Raw genomic sequence first — 20,321 nt, forward strand, 5'->3', positions numbered from 1 at the left:
GCTCATACGTAACCGGTGGCCTCGCAAGACCATTTCAATTTACATGACATTTACATTTAGGGTATTTAGCAGATGCTTCTATCCAAAGCGTGTAACAATAAGTACATTTGTCAGACGAAAGAGAAAAGACAATACATCAGTGTCTGTAAAGTTCAAAGAATGTTGAAAGAAGCCAGTTCTCATGCTCTCTTCGCTTATTTCCTGATCTCGGGGCTTCTATTTCTTTCTGCAGATCAGTCTGGCCCCAGGCCTGCTGAAAGCCTCTCCGAAATGATAAAAGGGATAGATCCTGCCCCAGGTGAAGGGAGTTTAAGTTGACGACGAACGAGGAGAAACGCAGCACTTCCAAACGGTGGCGGTGCCCAAGGAATGTCTAGCCATCTACGGAGCAACCAAAAGCAATCGGTTTGATCGGAAATAGAATGAAAAACAATGGTAAAAGATGACGTTTCGGCCTTTCCACAAACCAAATACGGCCAGAGCGAAGAGAGTGTGGGAGTCACCATGTTATTTATTCAGATGAGTGGGAGTTTTTAGGACAGTCGTGGCCATGTTTGGCTATCAATCGATGCCCAGTCAAGGCCAGTCAAGACAGATATTCATTGCGAAATGCAGACTTGAATATCTGGACGGTCTCACGAGGCTAGGTTCAAGTGCACATCTCTCTGAAACATCTTTAAACAGACGATTCCGAACCCTTCCAATTCTATTTTATAAACAATTATACTTGAAGAACTACTACTTGCAGAATCTAGATATTTCTCTTGTAGAAGCATGGCCAGAGGATTACCCGGTTGCAGTCCTCCAGGAAGCTTGGGACGTCGCTGTCCGTAGGCTGGAAGCTGGCCAGGTCGGAGTGGATCTCCTCTTCTTGGAGAAGGGGTCCCTCTGCCTCATCGCGGGAATCTAACACCAACCACAAGACACACACTAATCATGTCTGGAAGCAACAGTTCTTAAATAATCACACACCCCCCCCCCATACACACACACACACACACACACACACACACACACACACACACACACACACACACACACACACACACACACACACACACACACACACACACACACACACACACACACACACACACACACACACACACACACACACACACACACACGTCTGGACGGAACATGGTACTATAAACAATTACAAAACTCACACACTCAGATGTTCGTTCCACCCCCCCCTCTCCCAGCACACACACACAAATGTTGTACATTAAAGGACAACATTTGTTTGCAGATTAAACATATTGAGCAGCAGGGAGAGAGTTTTAAATGTTGATCCCAACATAATCTGTGCCATTACATTTTGTTGGCAATGGCCACCACCAATGATATGTTTTGCATAACTTTGCATGGTCGTCGGCTGGATGTTTTGACCAACACAGCCACACCAAAAAGCTACTTTGTTACTTCGCAGAACAACTAGACAGAACACAAGCCCAACATGTCTCATTTTTATGCCACCTGCCGATAATCTATTGCAAGACCTACCAACCAGAGCACTGACCATGAGAAACAGTAGAGTGCTCCGAGGGCTGACTCTCTGTATCGCGTGCAACCAGCCCTGATCGGAGCTCGTTACACCATGTCGTTATGGTTACAGTGGTGCGGGTCGTTATGGTTGCAGTGGTGTGGGTCGCTATGGTTACCGTGGTGCGCGTCGTCGTGTAAGGAGCCCTGAGCGGAGCTCGTTACACCATGTCGTTATGGTTACAGTGGTGCGGGTCGTTATGGTTACAGTGGTGCGGGTCGCTATGGTTATCGTGGTGCGCGTCGTCGTGTAAGGAGCCCTGATCGGAGCTTGTTACACCATGTCGTCATGGTTACAGTGGTGCGGGTCGTTATGGTTACAGTGGTGCGGGTCGTTATGGTTACAGTGGTGCGGGTCGTTATGGTTACCGTGGTGCGCGTCGTCGTGTAAGGAGCCCTGATCGGAGCTCGTTACACCATGTCGTTATGGTTACAGTGGTGTGGGTCGTTATGGTTACATTGGTGTGGGTCGTTATGGTTACAGTGATGCGGGTCGCTATAGTTACAGTGTTGCGGGTCGTTATGGTTACCGTGGTGCGCGTCGTCGTGTAAGGAGCCCTGGCCGGGGCTGGAGTGCGCCCCCCCCTCCCCGTTGGGGGTGAGAGAGATGTGACAGTTCCAGCCCGTCTCCAGACCCATCTTCTCTGCAAACACCTGCATGGTGACATGATGAATGATGACATGATGAATGATGACACGATGAATGATGACACGATGAATGATGACACGATGAATGATGACATGATGAATGATGACATGATGAATGATGACACGATGACATGATGAATGATGACACGATGACATGATGAATGATGACACGATGACACGATGAATGATGACACGATGAATGATGACATGATGAATGATGACACGATGAATGATGACATGATGAATAATGACATGATGAATGATGACATGATGAATGATGACATGATGAATAATGACATGATGAATGATGACATGATGAATAATGACACGATGAATGATGACACGATGAATGACATGATGAATGATGACATGATGAATGATGACACGATGAATGATGACACGATGAATGATGACATGATGAATAATGACACGATGAATGATGACACGATGAATGATGACATGATGAATGATGACATGATGAATAATGACACAATGAATGATGACATGATGAATAATGACATGATGAATAATAACATGATGAATGATGAAATTATGAAATGATGAATAATGACATGGTGAATGATGACAATCCACAGGGACATTGTCCATTACTACAAGAAGAACTGTATTTGTATATCTTATCTATGGAGTGCTTATACAAGTACTCAAGGACACTTCAGAAGATATAAATTGCAGGAGTAAAAACAAGCAAGCAATACATCAACAAACATAACAGGGTTATGGTTAGAAAGGGACAGAGAAGCGAGGAGAGCTATTTTAAGAAGGTGTGTTTCCATTGGCAGCTGGAGTCACAGCTCTGAGTAGAGACATAGATGTGGGACAAGCAGTGAACTACCTGGCACAGGCAAATGATTTATACCCACAAACATCACACGCACCATCTAATAGCAGTGTACTGCAGTATAATAAACATGCTTGTGTGAGGTTGTTCATTGCACCAATCCAATGCAACCCAGTGGTATTGGTAGTCTTGATCGAAAGAAATCTCGATTCACAATTTCAAAATAAGAGTTTTGTTTGATTACACACACACACACACACACACACACACACACACACACACACACACACACACACTAGGGCTGTCAAAACGAACTTCGCTATTCGAATATAATTCGAATTTTTTAAAAAGGAGAACATTCGAGTGCGGCAACTAACGTTCGAACTTTTTTTTTTTTTTTTTTTTTGCAAATTTTATTGACAAGTCAAGAATTACATTTAACTTTTGCCGAGCAACGACGCAAATGAAAGTCAACGTCGTGCGTCGTGACGTTCGGAAATCGGCATTGTATGCTTACAAGATGCTGGGAAGCAGCGCGCGAGCAGACACAGAGATGGAAAGCATAACTTTCGGATTTCCATCGAGAAACGGGAAGATTACATCCAGAGAACCCGTCATTTGCAAATTATGCTGCAAGTCGTTAAAGTACCACTCGACTACGAGCAACACGAGCGCACACCTCCATTCAGTGCATTACTCGGAGTACGCAGAACAGTTAGCGGCTGAGGAAGAGCCACGGTCAAAACAGCCAAGAATAACATCGTAAAATAGCAGTGTGTGTGTGTGTATTTGAATGATTGAACATCAGCTTCTTCATTAAACATCATTGCTTGAATATTTCTGGCGTTATATCTTACGTATTTATATAAGTTTTGTATTGATTTGGTAAAACTTGTTGCAAATGTTACATAACAGATTTGGTTGACGCGCCCTCTAGTGGACGCGGGACGTAGGCCTAATAATAGGATGGTATCGGTGTATATAATGATATAATAAAAAAAACATTAAAATATTCGAATATTATTCGAATATTCAACATAAGAAGCATTAGAAATTCGAATATGATTTGAGGGGAGGATTGACAGCCCTAACACACACACACACACACACACACACACACACACACACACACACACACACACACACACACACACACACACACACACACACACACACACACACACACACACACACACACACACACACACACACACACACACACACACACCTTGCTGCGCAGTTCGTCCTCCATGGAGAAGTAGACGAAGCGGATGCAGGCGGCCACCAGCGCGTCGATGAGCCGCACGGTGTCCAGCCGGGCCTGGAACTGGGAGGACACCATGCCCATGAAGATCTGCCCGCTGAGCGCCTGCACGCAGTCCTCCCGCTCCACGCCCTCGCCGATGCCCTCTGAACACACACCGAACACAGTTGAATTTCATCATGGTGTCAGGACCCCACACACACACACACACACACACACACACAGAGCAGCATATCATAATGGTGCCAGGAACACACACACACACACACACACACACACACACACACACACACACACACACAAACACACACACCGTAGAATGTCATCATGGTGTCAGGACCACACACATACACAGTAGCATATCATAATGGCGCCAGGAACACACACACACACACACACTAGAATGTCATCATGTTGTCAGGAACACACAAACACACACAGTAGCATATCATAACGGTGTCAGGAACACACACACACTAGCATATCATAACGGTGTCACGAACACACACACACACACACACACACACACACACACACACACACACACACACACACACACACACACACACACACACACACACACACACACACACACACACACACACACACACACACACACACACACTGTGGCTGTAAATGACTGCGCCCCCATTGTTCAGCAGCAGTATTATTTCAGGGCGCTTACCGTCGGAGCTCCAGCTGTTCCTGCGGGAGCCTGTTTTGATGGGGGTGGTGGAGGGCAGCTCCAGCCCCGCGAAGAGGTTGGGCCCCGACGCCGCCAGCTCCACACACTTGCCGTTGAGCTGCGACGACAGGGACACCTGCATGGGCTTGTAGGCGAAGGCCGAGCAGTAGCCCGACAGACACGCCCGCTGGTAGAAGTCCAACACTTTCTTCCTGTAGCGAGATCAAATGATAGTTACCGTGGGCCCTGTAACGTTACCAAGTATGTGCAATAGGGCTTTGACTTTTGCCCAAAAATCATGTTCGAAGTTTGTTTGTTTATTAATATTAATATTCAAATATATTCGAATATTTATTAATAAGGGTTATTTTGACCATTAAATTCTTTCAGTAAGACCTGATTGGGCTTCGCGAGGTTTGTTTACCGGCGTTGCTAAGGTTACCGGTATTGCGTGTTCCAACGGTTTATTAGGTTTCTAATAAATCGCTGTCTAATCAATGCCTCTTCCGTGGTCATTACAATATTATGAATAGACTGTGTCGGGTTCTCCGACGTCTCTCCCTTTTGGCCTGCCCATAACAGGTTCGAATATAAAGGGCTGACTAATATCCGTTCGAATTTTGATTTATTTTTTGATATTCAAATTATATTCGAATAACGAAGTTCGGAGTCAAAGCCCTAATGTGCAAACGTTTGAGTGTAGACCAAAGGAGGACTTCTCTTTATTTAAGGAGAACTTTAAAAGGACAACAACGCAGCACCAAGGTTTCAGAGTGAGACTTATCCTTGAGTAAGACAATAACAAACAGATTGCATCAAGCGAAAGCAAAGTAAAAAGTTGTGTTTCTCTGTAGGGATCCTTAGAATATAATCTGGACATACCAGTGGAGAAAACAATTCTAGTGGACGTATATTGTCCGGGCGCTATTGCCCCCAATGGATTAAATGGCAGAAAGTTTTCTTCAGGGCTAAAGCTCAATAATGGACATATTTAACATATATAGACATCTACACCAGTTGTACCTATCTGATCCAGAGAGCGGGTAGATGTCAGCACCGTCCCAGAAGTCCGTGCAGGCCTCTAGGATGAGGTCAGCCGAGCCGTGGGACAGCATCTGGACGTTATCTGGAGACACAACAGCTTGGTCCACTCCATTTCATGTATAGGCACACAGGGAATTTGCAATGCAAAGGACAACAGACAGGAAATAACCGATAACAAATCAGCTGATGACCAGTCCACCGGCCCAAAGCTGTGTAACACCATAGGGCTAGTAAGTTTGAACTTGCTCGTTGGGTCTAGGTAATTAAGCCTAGTAAAATCCAGCTGGCTCGGTGAGACTAGTTAATTAGGGCTAGCAAGCCCAGCCGGCTCTGTGAGACTAGTTAATTAGGGCAAGTAAGACCCAGCTGGCTTGGTGAGACTAGTTAATTAGGGCTAGTGAGATCCAGCCGGCTCTGAGACCACAGGGTTACCAGGTTATAGATCCATCCCTGGCTATAAGCGATCACGTCATAAGCTGGCTCAAGGATGTGAACCACAATGCAATGGGGCGAGGTAAGGTGGAGTTGAACAGACAGATTCCACGCCCACTCACTGGAGGAGGAGTCCCGTACGAACAGGGACATGATGTGTGAGATGGGGGGCTGGCGCTTGGTGAAGTGGTTGGTGGGCCGGCGGGGGGCGGGGTCACACATCTTCTCAGCAGAGGGCATCTGGTACATGGCCAGGTGGTTCTCCTGCTTGAAGAGCTCCCTGGCACCCGGGGTGAACCCTGGTGCGCGCGCACACGCACACGCACACGCGCACGCACGCACACGCACACACACACACACACACACACACACACACACACACACACACACACACACACACACACACACACAATGAGCAAGTGTCGATCCCCACCAGCTTATTGTATTCCTCACCCCCTAGCTCCCTATCCCGACCCTCACCCCCTAGCACTTTATCCCTCACCCACCCGGGGCTCCCAATCCCTGACCCATGAGCCAGGAGATACCAACCCTGCCCCCCCCATCCCTGACCTATGAGCCTGGACCCACCCTGCCCCCCCCATCCCTGACCTATGAACCTGGACCCACCCTGCCCCCCCCATCCCTCACCTATGAGCCTGGACCCACCCTGCCCCCCCCATCCCTGACCTATGAGCCTGGATGGACACACCCCACCCGGCTCCACATCCGTCTCCTAGGACCCAGGACACACCCACCCCGGCCCCCCCTCCCTCACCTATGAGGCGGGACAGCTCACACAGGCCCCCCCCCTCCCCCCTCCCACACCCCCCTCCCTCACCTATGAGGCGGGACAGCTCACACAGGCCCCCCCCTCCCCCCTCCCTCACCTATGAGGCGGGACAGCTCACACAGGCCCCAGGGCACGTGCACGGGCTTCACGGCGCCGCGGGTCTCCCGGAGGGCGCGGTCCGACAGGTGGTCGGAGAAGCGGCAGAGCTGCTGGGTGACGGCGCCGTTGCAGAGGTTGAGCAGGATGTTGAGGCCCAGGGGCTTCAGCGAGGACAGGTGGCCCTGCCACGACAGGTCGTCGAACTGGATGCTGACCGGGTTCTGCTGGTCCTGGGACAGGCTCAGCATCTCCAGGTGGTAGTCGCACACAAAGTCGTCCACCTCGCCGCCGCCGCCCAGCGACAGCTCCTGTTGGGGGGAGGCAAGGGAGGCCGGGGTGAGAAAGACTTCACACTGGCCCATATCCATATCACATATTCAATATGTTTGGCCAGGGGTGATGATAAACACTATTTAAGACAATTCTGATGCATCTCATCCGTTCCATCATGTGATTTAACTTACGATAAATATATGTTTTTTTTGTAGTAGTAATAGTAGTAGCAGCAGGATTTGGGGTTATTAATGTGTTTTTATTATGTTGTCCTCGTTATAGAGTTATGTTAGTTTACCTGACCATGTTGGTCCTAGCCACCTTTACAGCAGTAGGATAGTAGTAGGATAGTAGTAGTAGTAGTAGTAGTAGTAGTAGTAGTAGTAGTAGTAGTAGTAGTAGTAGTATCAGTGATAGTCGCGGCAGCAGCAGCAGGGATAGCCTCCTTTGCGTACATGAGCATGTTGGTACCCGCCCCTCACAGTAGTAGGATAGTAATAGTAATAGTAATAGTAATAGTAATAGTAATAGATGTAGTATCAGTGGTACCTGGGCCTGCTGGTCCCTGCCCCTTACAGTAGTAGGATAGTAATAGTAATAGTAATAGATGTAGTATCAGTGGTACCTGGGCCTGCTGGTCCCCGCCCCCCTCCGTGTCGTGGCTGAAGCTGACGTTGGAGCCAGACGGGTGCTTGATGCGCGTGGCGTAGGGGTGCTGGGGCGGCCGGCGGGGGCGGAGTGTGTCCGCCGAACGACTCGTGTCGTGGGACGTCTCGCTGGGCTCAGGCCCCTCCCCCAGCTGGAGGGACGAGTCCATAGGCAGACACAGCAGAGCCTCCGCCTCCTGGACCTGATGGACATGGGGGAAAGCCAATCAGAGACCTCCGATGTTTTCATGACGCCAAGATGTTTGTCCTGACATCGCAATCGTGAGAGTTGTTGAACTATTGCGCAATAATGGAAGAAAACACATCAGACTACATTTGCCGTGAACTAAATTTAAAAGAAAACAACTAAAAAGGTTAAAAACCTGCTGAACTCTCATTTATCTGAATCATATTGCATACAAAGTATTGAAGGCATTTTACAGATAATTCTTCTATGAGAATGCTGTTGGTTTAAAAGAAAGGATTGTCCCAAATTCATGAAGACAGGTGGTTAGTGAATAGGATTACATCATTCCATCATCAAATAAATGTTAATCTAGTTTGGTGCACAAGGCTAAAATGAATAGGGTGAGAAGGGGAGGAGCCAAGGAGGACCAATGAGATAGCAGAGCTTGAGTGTGTAGAGGAGGGGGAGGAGCCACGGCACCTCGTCGTCCTGCTCCATGCGGCAGTAAGAGTTGATTGACAGGTCGTCCCGGAGGTCCTCCTGGCTGTCGTGGGGGGGCTCCACGCGGCCGCTGAAGAACAGGACCGTCTCAGGGCTGGGGTTCGGCCAGGACAGGATGCCCTGCTTGTCCACGCAGCACAGGACCTGGGCGCACATTCACACATACACAAGTATTACAATCTCACACACACACACACACACACACACACACACACACACACACACACACACACACACACCTCACCCTAGAGAGGGTGAGTTCACATAGAGAGAGAACTCAGCCTACTAACCCTTACCTACTTAGAGAGAACGTACCTTAACATATACAGAGAACTCACACTACTAACCCTAACACACTGAGATAGCTCACCCTTCAACCCTAACACATAGAGAGAGAACTCACCCTACTAACCCGTACCCGTCCAGAACTTACCTTAACATATACAGAGAACTCGCACTACTAACCCTAAAACACAGAGAGAGAACTCACCCTACTAACCCTAACACAGAGAGAACCCACCCTACTAACCTTAACACAGAGAGAGAACTCACCCTACTAACCCTAACACAGAGAGAGAACCCACCCTACTAACCTTAACACAGAGAGAGAACTCACACTACTAACCTTAACACAGAGAGAGAACTCACCCTACTAACCCTAACACAGAGAGAGAACCCACCCTACTAACCTTAACACAGAGAGAGAACTCACCCTACTAACCCTTACACAGAGAGAACCCACCCTACTAACCCTAACACAGAGAGAGAACTCACCCTACTAACCCTTACACAGAGAGAACCCACCCTACTAACCCTAACACAGAGAGAGAACTCACCCTACTAACCCTTACACAGAGAGAACCCACCCTACTAACCCTAACACAGAGAGAGAACTCACCCTGACACAGAGAGAGAACTCACCCTGACACAGAGAGAGAACCCACCCTGACACAGAGAGAGAACCAACCCTGACACAGAGAGAGAACCCACCCTGACACAGAGAGAGAACTCACCCTGACACAGAGAGAGAACTCACCCTGACACAGAGAGAGAACCCACCCTGACACAGAGAGAGAACTCACCCTGACACAGAGAGAGAACCCACCCTGACACAGAGAGAGAACCCACCCTAACACACGGTGATAACTCAGCCTACTAACCCTAACCCACTGAGAGAACTCACGGTAACAGATCCCAGAGTGTGCAAGAGGCTGGAGGTATAGCAGAGCGTCTGAGACTCTCCCTTCAGGACGCCCACCAGATGTCTCCACACGCAGCGAAGCATCTCCTGCACACAAACACACACACAGAGACACACATACACAAATCAAATCAAGCACATCGGGAGCTGACGCAGAATCAACCGTTGGTAGTGTTTTAAATTACAAAACAGCGCGCTGACTGAATCTCTATAATGGGATTGGATTAGGGTTAGGCTGATTTTAAGGTTGATTCTACAAATACGGAGGTCAAATCTATGAAGCAATACAAGAATTGAGATTGGGCTTGTGTGTATGCTGGATGTGTATGGTCTATGTGCATGTGAGCTGTATTTGTGTGTATGACCATGTCATATGTGAACGCTGCATTACTATGTGTACGTGTATGGTGTATGCTGTATGTGTACCAGCTGGAATCCACCGTCAGTCTTTTAATCAATTTGAAATTAGGAAATCGGGGGAGTGCAAAGAATCATCGGTGGGAGCAGAACTCCATCCTTTAGCCCAAAGCACACGGCCGGGACAGGCAGGAAACACTCAATTTGAACTCTGAACATCCTGCTTGAGTCCTATGGGGCGAGCACGAGAAAACATGGAGCCGCCCCGCCACAGTCACAGCTGTGTGTTCTGCTCCATCATAAACCCTGTGGTTCCAGGTCATGTCTACATTAATGGGGCAGGATTCGGCTCCGTATGCTTTGGGCTTGAGCGAGAGAAATGGATGCACGGAAAAGGAGCAGTGATGCAGTGTTGTTGTTGTGTTGGTGATTGTCGGTGCGACTCATGCAGCACATGTGGCTCAGGCACTGAATTATTAGGACAGGTTTGTTTTCTATCTAGCTCTTCTAGGAGAAAAAGAGAGGACAGAACCAGGAGGAGCAGATTACAAGGGAGTCTACTGATGATAAATGATAACTACAGGTTTGTATTAGTTTGTTGGAATATTATAGCTTTGATTTCAGTGATTGCATTCGTTTGTTGTATAACTATACTGTTGTATTACTGTAGCTTTGAATTAGTGTGTTGTATAACTATAGCTTTGAATTAGCTTGTTGTATTACCGAAGCTTTCAATTAGTGTGTTGTATTACTATAGCTTTGTATTAGTTTGTTGTATTACTCTAGCTTTGAATAAGTGTGCTGTGCTACCATAGCTTTGAATAAGTAGTTTGTATAACTATAAGTTTGAATAAGTGTGTTGTACTACCATAGCTTTGAATAAGTAGTTTGTATTACTATAAGTTTGAATAAGTGTGTTGTACTACCATAGCTTTGAATAAGTAGTTTGTATTACTATAAGTTTGAATTAGTGTGTTGTACTACCATAGCTTTGAATAAGTAGTTTGTATTACTATAAGTTTGAATAAGTGTGTTGTACTACCATAGCTTTGAATAAGTAGTTTGTATTACTATAAGTTTGAATTAGTGTGTTGTACTACCATAGCTTTGTATTACGATAGCTTCGTATTAGTTTAGTGTCATCCTAACTACAGCCTGGCAGGAGCATGAGGCAGGTGTGATAGCCTAGCTGGGTGAGGGTGGATGAGAAGGGTATGCAGAAGCCAGGAGGATTAGAGGAGGGGGCGCCGTCTTCGATTGGAACTTACGATCCGCAGCCCTCGGGCAAATCGCACCGTCGACTGACAGTCCACAGAAAACAAGCCAAGCAAGATGAGGAACAATATACAGGTCACACGCATGGCGAGTCGGAACAACAGAAATGCAAATAAAGACTCGGTGACTGGATGCTCATTAGTGAATTGGGGGAAGAAGTAAGTCAATAGACAAGAGCTGAGAGGAGACGTCTGAGTGGGGAGGGTGAGGCAGTGAGCAGGGGGAGGATGCCGGTGGGGGGGGGGGGGGGGGGGGCAGCGAGCAGTTATACCTGGGAGGACACCACTTCCGTGTAGCTGCTGAGGGTATCCTCAGAGAACTTAGCGAGCTGGCGGCGAGAGCACAGGTGGGATTAAAACAGAGGCTCCCTCAAACCCCCCACCCCCCCCTCCGTGTGTGTGTGTGTGTGTGTGTGTGTGTGTGTGTGTGTGTGTGTGTGTGTGTGTGTGTGTGTGTGTGTGTGTGTGTGTGTGTGTGTGTGTGTGTGTGTGTGTGTGTGTGTGTGTGTGTGTGTGTGTGTGTGTTGGGTAGGACTAGGTAGAAGCAGCTAGCGAAAGCTCTCAAGAGGGGGGGTTGCGTACATGTGTGTGCTTCTTGGATGTGTTGCGTGTGTGTGTGTTGCGTGTGTGTGTGTGTGTGTGTTGCGTGTGCGTTTCTGTCCTACCAGGCCAGTGGGAGAGGCTCGGCTGGACTCAGCCAGGACGCGGGCCTCTCCGTAGGCGTTCACCAGAACCCACATGATGGGGAAGAGCAGCGGCAGGATGGGCAGAACCCCCATCAACTACAACACAGTGTTACACATCAGCTACGTTCTGGTTCTCTATTCATGAACAACATGACATTACATAACAGGATTAACGCTCTTTATTTGTATACTACATAACAGTGTTCTGGCACTCTATTCATATACAGTAGGCTAGGGCTCGGGGACAGAGGTTCATATACAGTAGGGCTCGGGGACAGAGGTTCATATACAGTAGGCTCGGGGACAGAGGTTCATGTACTGTAGGGCTCGGGGACAGAGGTTCATATACAGTAGGCTAGGGGACAGAGGTTCATATACAGTAGGCTAGGGCTCGGGGACAGAGGTTCATGTACAGTAGGGCTCGGGGACAGAGGTTCATATACAGTAGGCTCGGGGACAGAGGTTCATGTACAGTAGGGCTCGGGGACAGAGGTTCATATACAGTAGGCTAGGGGACAGAGGTTCATATACAGTAGGCTAGGGCTCGGGGACAGAGGTTCATGTACAGTAGGGCTCGGGGACAGAGGTTCATATACATTAGGCTAGGGGACAGAGGTTCATATACAGTAGGCTAGGGGACAGAGGTTCATATACAGTAGGCTAGGGCTCGGGGACAGAGGTTCATATACAGTAGGCTAGGGCTAGGGGACAGGTTCATATACAGTAGGCTAGCGGACAGAGGTTCATATACAGTAGGCTAGGGGACAGAGGTTCATGTACAGTAGGCTAGGGGAAAGAGGTTCATGTACAGTAGGGCTCGGGGACAGAGATTCATGTACAGTAGGCTAGGGGACAGAGGTTCATATACAGTAGGCTCGGGGACAGAGGGGTCAGTACCTGCAGTTGGATGAAGTTAAATGCGGGAGGAGTCAGTCCGGGGGCGGCACAGAAGTATCGCACGGTGTTCACCAGGAGGAACGCCATCTAGTGGGGGACACATGAGGCACACCAGAACCCACGGTTAACTGGGATAACCATACGACCAAACCCATGGTTAACAAGTTAACCACCACAGGACCAAAACCCATGGTGAACTGGGTTAACCATACAACCCAACCCATGGTTAACAAGTTAACCACCACAGGACCAAAACCCATGGTTAACTGGGTTAACCATAAGACAAAAACCAATGGTTAACAAATTAACTGTAGGATCAAAACCAATGGTTAACCATTCGACCAAACCCATGGTTAACAAGTTAACCACCATAGGACCAAGACCCGTGGTTAACCCAGTTAACCATAGGGGTGGGAAAAATAATCGATTCTTCGATGCATCGCGATTCTCGCGAGAACGATGCAGATAACATTTATAAATTAATAATGGGAATTAAAAAAAGAAAACCTAATTTCTTATTTTTTTGCCTGCTGCAACATTCTGTTCGCCAGAGAGGGATAATTTTTTTAATTTTAAAATTATTGAATTTATCTTCAGTGTGTATTGGCCAATCCGATTTTTGTTTTGACACGATTGCGATTCAGCCTACGCATAGCATGAGCAAACTCACAGCCAGACACAAGAACTCCTTCTAATTCAAGAGCAGCTTTTCCTTTAATGATATAGAAAAAAAAGATGTGTTATAATGCAAGCTGCATTGATTATTGCATTGTTGATCGAAAGTCATATTTGTGACAAAAGCTTTCTCTCTCATGAAATATTAGATAAGTTAATTCATCTGTTGATGTCTTCAATGATCATCACAAAAGTGATTATCAAACTATGAGTAGCAAACCCAGATGTATATATATATTTTTGAAAATCACGCATGGAAATGTACATAAAAAAAATTGTTGCATCGATAATCGCTTCAGAATCGAATCGTTGACCTCATAATCGGAATCTAATCGAATCGTGAGGTGCCAAGAGATTCCCACCCCTAGTTAACCATAGGACCAAGACCCATGGTTAACCAAGTTAACCCATGGTTAACCATATGACCACGGCACAATCACAATACAGTGGGACACCCAGCGAGGTGCCTCACAGTTTGAACCTCTCAGCTGTAGTTTAGCTTTGATACTGTAGATGTCCTCCTTGCTCCCGTCAGCCTTAACTGTTGGAATGATTTGCATGCGTCAAATAGGCGGTCGTGGGTGTGCATGTGTGTATTTTTGGTTTGCCTATCGTTTGATCTTCAAATGTCGTAAATCGCTCTGATGATCTGTAACCTGCTAGTACTGTATTTGTTTGTTGTTAGTTTATGCCAGTTCTTTTGAACTGATGTTTTTGTGCCCGATTTTTGCATAAGTTCTGAGTAAAAACGTTTTTGTTCACATTCAACATCTGCATCAGTGTCTGCTGGTTCAGATTCTGAAACGGTGAACTGAGTTCACTGTTTGTTCTTTCTTGTTCTTTCAATTAAACCCAACTATGAATATTAGGGAATTACGGTCGAAAGTGACCCATTTCATCGATCAATGCGGATTGCTTGTGTTTGTTTTTACTGGTTGCTCACCAGTACGATTGGACAGACCAGCTTGGCCATGACAGACTGCACGGTGAAGCGCTCGTTGTCCATGGCCGTGATTGGCCGGGACAGTGCCAACTCCAAGCTGTTCCTGTGAAAAAAACAAAGTTGTCAAAAGCGTTAATCTCCAAATCCCTCACGCTCGTGACAGGCAGTTTGAACGTGTACATTCTACTGAGGCTGCATGCAGTGATGTAAGGTTTACAACCACCTATTCCCCGGCAAGAGAAAGTTCTATTGGTGAGAGGTGTTCATTATTTTTAGTGACACCTCAGTGTTGTTAAATACTTGGTCTTGATTGGCCAATCACATTCCAAGGTGTGCATTCTTCTTCCCCTCTGCCTTTCCACAGTTCCACATCAATGTGCAACGAATCCAACATTATCATCGGTCTAATTCTACTTTCGACCGGGTGATTCCTTGATATGTATTATCCTCAAAGCACTGCAGAATAATTTCAATTTCAAATGATCAAAGCGATTCACAAATATTTTGGTTAAAAAAAAAAAAACGCCCGTGCGTACCTGACACTGTCAAGGACAGGTGTGCGGACCACTTTGAAGAGGCGCTGTTGCTGGGGGCTCTGTGGGCCTCTCTTCTCATCGGCCTGCGGCGAGGGCGGGGGGGAGAAGGGGGGGAAGTGGTCCCCGGGCTCCAGCACAATGTGTTGGTCGTCCTGGAGACGAGAGGAGGAGGGAGAGTAGACGGTTGACGCTAGTGTTATCACAATACCAGATTTTCTACCTTCGATACAATAACTTGAAGAATATCGCTATTCGGTACCAATTTTGGATACCACAGGGAACACAAAATAACATTCCCAAAGAAAATAGTAAATAGCACATCGCCACAACTGCAGGAGCTATAATATGTCATCTTAGTGCCAAAAGAAAGACTGTTGTTAAAGTGACATGTTCAATGTGGATACCCTACAGCTCACGAGAGTTTACCAGGGGGGGTACACCAGGGGGCCCACCCACCTTGAGGCCCCGTAGGGAGGCGAAGGCCTCCTGCCCGGGCCTCAGGGCCACCACGTCCCCCTCCACCAGCAGGCTGACGGGCAGGTTGACCAGCTGGGAGTCCCGGTACGCCCAGGTCAGGGTCCAGGCAGGGGAGGAGGGCGTGTAAAGGTCTGGGTAGAGGGAGGGAGGCCAGCACGAACTCTCCCCCTGCCCTGCTGCGAGGTAGGCTGGTAGGAGAGGGAAGGAACACAGTGTATTCATGTCTTGTATATATATCGGGGTTTAGTATATGCTACACGAGAAACCTCCTAGTGTGGCGCAATTTGATTGGTTCGCTATCTCGGGACGTTGGGCAATATCCCGAGATGGGAGTTCTCAAACTCGGGATGTTGTGGGGAGCGTGCGTGACGGTCGTCTCGTCACATTAATAAAAATGAATAAGTCCCGGCAAAAAGTGTTATCTTGTTTATTTTTGGAGTGTTCACGTGTAGTATATACTGAAACATATTTAAATGGAGCTTTGTGTTCCCGCCCCCCCCCTCTTTGGGCCAGGGCGAGGGCGAGGGTCGACCCACCGTCCAGCTTGGAGATGATGGTCTTGAGGCGCCGCACCATCTCGCTGCTCTTCAGCCTCTGCTGTCGACCAATCAGCAGCAGGTTCAGGGTGAAGAGCAGCAGCAGGGCCGCAGCGCTGACCAGCTCAATGCCAGAACTAGGACCCAAACGCAACAATGAAAACACGATCCACAGGCACAAACAAACAAACAAACAAACTCGTCACACGAATGACGCCAGAACCACATATAGAACCGAAACCCACGACAACACAAATAAACAACCGCATGTGACACAAAAATCGAATCTGGGTTAACCAGTGCTACCCACCTTCCCGCCGGCTGGCTGCCATGGCAACAGAGCAGTCCCAGCACCACTAGGAGGGTGAGGAGTGCTCCGGGCCAGTGGAGACACGAGTGGCGGTTTCCATGGTACAGGAAGCTCTTCAGCCACCGTTCCTAGAATGACGACAACACGTTTGGCAACTTGCAGCAGTTCAGAAAGTTCTAGTGTGTGTGTGTGTGTGGTGTGTGTGCGTCGTGAGACATAGTGCGCACGCATGCGTGTGTGCGTTCATACGCAGCGCAAGACTTGACAGAGTGGGTGTTGCATGTCCATACAGAGTTTAGGACTTGACGTAGTTCGTTTGTGTCTATGTGTTCATACACAGTGTAAGACTTGACAGAGTGGGTGTTAGTGTGTGTAATGTGTATACACAGTGTAGGACTTGACAGTATGTGTGTGTATGCTTGCAGTGTTAGGCCTCACAGGGTGTGTTTGGTTGTCCATAAAGAGTCTAAGACTTGACAGGGTGTGTGTGTGTGTGTGTGTGTGTGTGTGGCTTCACAGGGTGTGTTTGGTTGTCCATAAAGAGTCTAAGACTTGACAGGGTGTGTGTGTGTGTGTGTGTGTGTGTGTGTGTGTGTGTGTGTGTGTGTGTGTGTGTGTGTGTGTGTGTGTGTGTGTGTGTGTGTGTGTGTGTGTGTGTGTGTGTGTGTGTGTGTGTGTGTGTGTGTGTGTGTATAAGACTTCACAGGGTGTGTTTGTTTGTCCATACCGAGTCTAAGACTGGACAGAGTCTGAGTGCCTACCTGTGGGGAGGTCCGTCTGTGTGTGGAGATCTGGTGCTGCTCCAGCAGGCTACTGAGCTGGTCCTTCAGCGTGCTCAGAGCCAGGCCCGTGGACAGGCCTAGGGCCACAGCCTGACCCTCCTGGAAACAACGCCCTCCATGTTATCATCTTACATGCACGCCACGTATATACGTGTCGGTCAGGTGCATGTCTTTGTGTTTATGTGCTTCCTTGCCGTTCCCTGGATCCCCTTCTCACATCAACGGCATGATGGGATGGAATATTGCACGTCATGTTCATTTGATTCACTTCTTCGCTTACTTATTATGTTTTTTGTTTATAAAAAGGACAGTTTGTGACCAATCAATATTCATGTGATACTAGGATGGTAATAGTGTTACACATCTTACAGCACAGATAATCCTGCGTTGGATCCCGTGATATTATTAATTTGTTAATGATACACCTCATACTACAAGATTGGAATCAGACCATTATCCTTCGCCTTATAATATACAAAAATCCCCTTTAACAGCAAATTCAAATTGAGACATGAGCAGATTCTATTTATCTGAGGTACACTTCCAAATGCGGAAATTATTTGTTTAATTCTGAGATTAAAATCAGAATTGACTTTAAACTTAGAACTCCCAAAGAAAAGCCATGTCATCACAACACCACATGCGGCCCCAATCCTCTTCTGTTAAGTCTGATGGCAGACGAGATCAAATCTGGGTGAACGGGCAGGCCCCTTTCCTGTAGTAGACTGGCAATTCTAGAAATACATTTGCTAAATCGCCTTCTGGAACCTCCAACCTCCATATAGCCATATTTCCAGCTACTTTGTCTAAATATTTTTAACGCAGGACAAGAAAGACGTGGTGGTGCGACAGTGTTTACAAGCAGGCACAACATCTGTATATTACTGTGTCAATATAAGAAGGGCCTGCCCTTAAGATTGTTGAAGGGTTCTTGCAGAACCATTCACTTTTATTTTCTAACTCTAATTGTTTCCACAGCTTCAGCAATGAAACCTGGGAGATTGTCCCCAATGTTGAGCCAAGGGTTTAGAGACCGACTTGTGAGTCTACCGGATTATTAACAGCGCACTCTCTGACGTAACAGGATTCAAGCCCAAACTATGAAATGGTTGAAGCTTAGTAAATTAATGCAGCACACAGCGTTTAAAAAAAGGACAGCGCATACACCAATGGTAGTAGGAACGCAACCTTTTCCCCACACTCGTGTCTGAATATATGAGAGAGCCAGAGAGCAAGAGAGTGATACAGAGAGCAAAGAACACACAACTTACAAAACGCTCACAGGAATCAGCTTGTGAGCTCTGCATCCCACACGAACCGGGCTATAAATAACTGATTAACCTCTGGTTACATGAACATGTCGGTCTTTTCCCGTCCATCCGTCCGTGTCTGTGTGTAAGCTCTGCGTCCCACACACCGGGCTAAAAATAAATGATTCCCCCGAGCAAAGCCTTGACAAAAAAATCCTCAAGACGAGCATAAACGCGCACACAGATGAAGACAAATGTGTACTCATCAGCCTCCGCAATACCTTAGGCCGGATCCGGATAAACCTCTGGTTACAGATCCAAATCGAACTTACACAACAACGAACCAGAACGGTTCACTGCTGTCTGCAACACACAAACCACCGCCCACATTCAACACCGTGCCAGCCCTGACCTCCCACCACACCGAGGCTGCGCTTATTATTTAGTAGTTTCCCATTTGAAGTGATACCTAAGGTGATAAGTGATACCAAACTGGAGTCAGCCTAAGTGAAAAACCAGCTCAGCGCTTTCTGTCACAGCAACAGAGCGCGGATGCTGTAATAAACTCACACACACCAGCAAAGCAAAGCCCGTCTCGCCAGACCAGACCTCATACAGCAGCACAGCCCTGTCTCTCTCTACCCCCCAACCCCCTCCGTCTCTCCAGCCCAGACCTCATACAGCAGCACTGCCCGTCTCTCCCCCCCCCTGTCTCTCCAGCCCAGGCCTCACACATCAGCACAGCCCGTCTCCCCCCCCCCCCCCCACCTCATACAGCAGCAAAGACCTGTGTCTCTCTCTCTCTCTCTCCCCCCCGCCACACCCCCCTACACACCCCTGTCTCTCCAGTCCAGCCCTCACACAGCAGCACAGTCCTGTCTCTCTAGACAGGAGAGACAGGGGTGGGTTAGGGGGGGGGGGTCTGCACACACACACACACACACACACACACACACACACACACACACACACACACAGACTGTGGACCCCTCGCTGCCAGGAGCCGCTTCAGCAGCTGGCAGGTTGTCGGGTTCTCCACAATAGGAGGGGAGAGAAACACCAACCCGGTGTAACCCCACGCCCAGCTTTGTTCCTCTCCTGCAAGCCAAGCACATTTTGGGATGCTGATATGATGATGGAGCGAGGCAGAGACACTGAGAGCACCGGGAGCACGCGAGCGACCAAGACTAAGCAGAAACAGAAGAGTGGAGAACAGGTGGCCATGGTGAACGACCCAGTGTCCCAGGCGTGGGTCTCTGGGACCGCACACACAGGGGCAACACACACACACACACACACACACACACACACAAAAAGTGGGCTGCCGCAGGGAGAGCTCTCAACACTGCACCTCTAGTGCCATGTAAGCAATTCACGCGCACACAACACACACATAATCACATGCCTGCCTAGGTGACCAACTTAATGCTCATCATAATAGCCACTGCTGGGATTTAAAAGAGCCGCTCCCCTTAAAGAG

General features: G+C 47.8%; 1 protein-coding gene across 6 annotated transcripts in view; it reads right to left on the minus strand.

Moving 5' to 3' along the window:
• The window catches only part of tmem94 (transmembrane protein 94), a 32,547-nt gene that overhangs the window by 9,339 nt on the left and 2,887 nt on the right, over nucleotides 1–20,321 (minus strand). For 3 of the 6 annotated variants that reach the window (XM_056576658.1, XM_056576657.1, XM_056576656.1), the window contains exons 3-21: nucleotides 17,571–17,690; nucleotides 16,810–16,937; nucleotides 16,500–16,636; nucleotides 15,943–16,151; nucleotides 15,487–15,638; nucleotides 14,951–15,053; nucleotides 13,333–13,419; nucleotides 12,415–12,531; nucleotides 12,022–12,078; nucleotides 10,101–10,205; nucleotides 8,897–9,061; nucleotides 8,208–8,432; nucleotides 7,308–7,617; nucleotides 6,543–6,719; nucleotides 5,968–6,070; nucleotides 4,945–5,156; nucleotides 4,224–4,405; nucleotides 2,076–2,199; nucleotides 791–906 (exon numbers count right to left, since the gene is read on the minus strand). In XM_056576658.1, coding sequence (XP_056432633.1) covers nucleotides 791–906; nucleotides 2,076–2,199; nucleotides 4,224–4,405; nucleotides 4,945–5,156; nucleotides 5,968–6,070; nucleotides 6,543–6,719; nucleotides 7,308–7,617; nucleotides 8,208–8,432; nucleotides 8,897–9,061; nucleotides 10,101–10,205; nucleotides 12,022–12,078; nucleotides 12,415–12,531; nucleotides 13,333–13,419; nucleotides 14,951–15,053; nucleotides 15,487–15,638; nucleotides 15,943–16,151; nucleotides 16,500–16,636; nucleotides 16,810–16,937; nucleotides 17,571–17,690 — 2,829 coding nt within the window. Of the gene's footprint in view, nucleotides 1–790; nucleotides 907–2,075; nucleotides 2,200–4,223; nucleotides 4,406–4,944; nucleotides 5,157–5,967; nucleotides 6,071–6,542; nucleotides 6,720–7,307; nucleotides 7,618–8,207; nucleotides 8,433–8,896; nucleotides 9,062–10,100; nucleotides 10,206–12,021; nucleotides 12,079–12,414; nucleotides 12,532–13,332; nucleotides 13,420–14,950; nucleotides 15,054–15,486; nucleotides 15,639–15,942; nucleotides 16,152–16,499; nucleotides 16,637–16,809; nucleotides 16,938–17,570; nucleotides 17,691–18,862; nucleotides 19,115–20,321 lie in introns of those variants that run through there. The other 3 variants (XM_056576655.1, XM_056576659.1, XM_056576660.1) reach the window with 3 other exon arrangements.

This window comes from Gadus chalcogrammus, chromosome 18, assembly GCF_026213295.1.
Source record: "Gadus chalcogrammus isolate NIFS_2021 chromosome 18, NIFS_Gcha_1.0, whole genome shotgun sequence".
Taxonomy (NCBI): Eukaryota; Metazoa; Chordata; class Actinopteri; order Gadiformes; family Gadidae; genus Gadus; species Gadus chalcogrammus.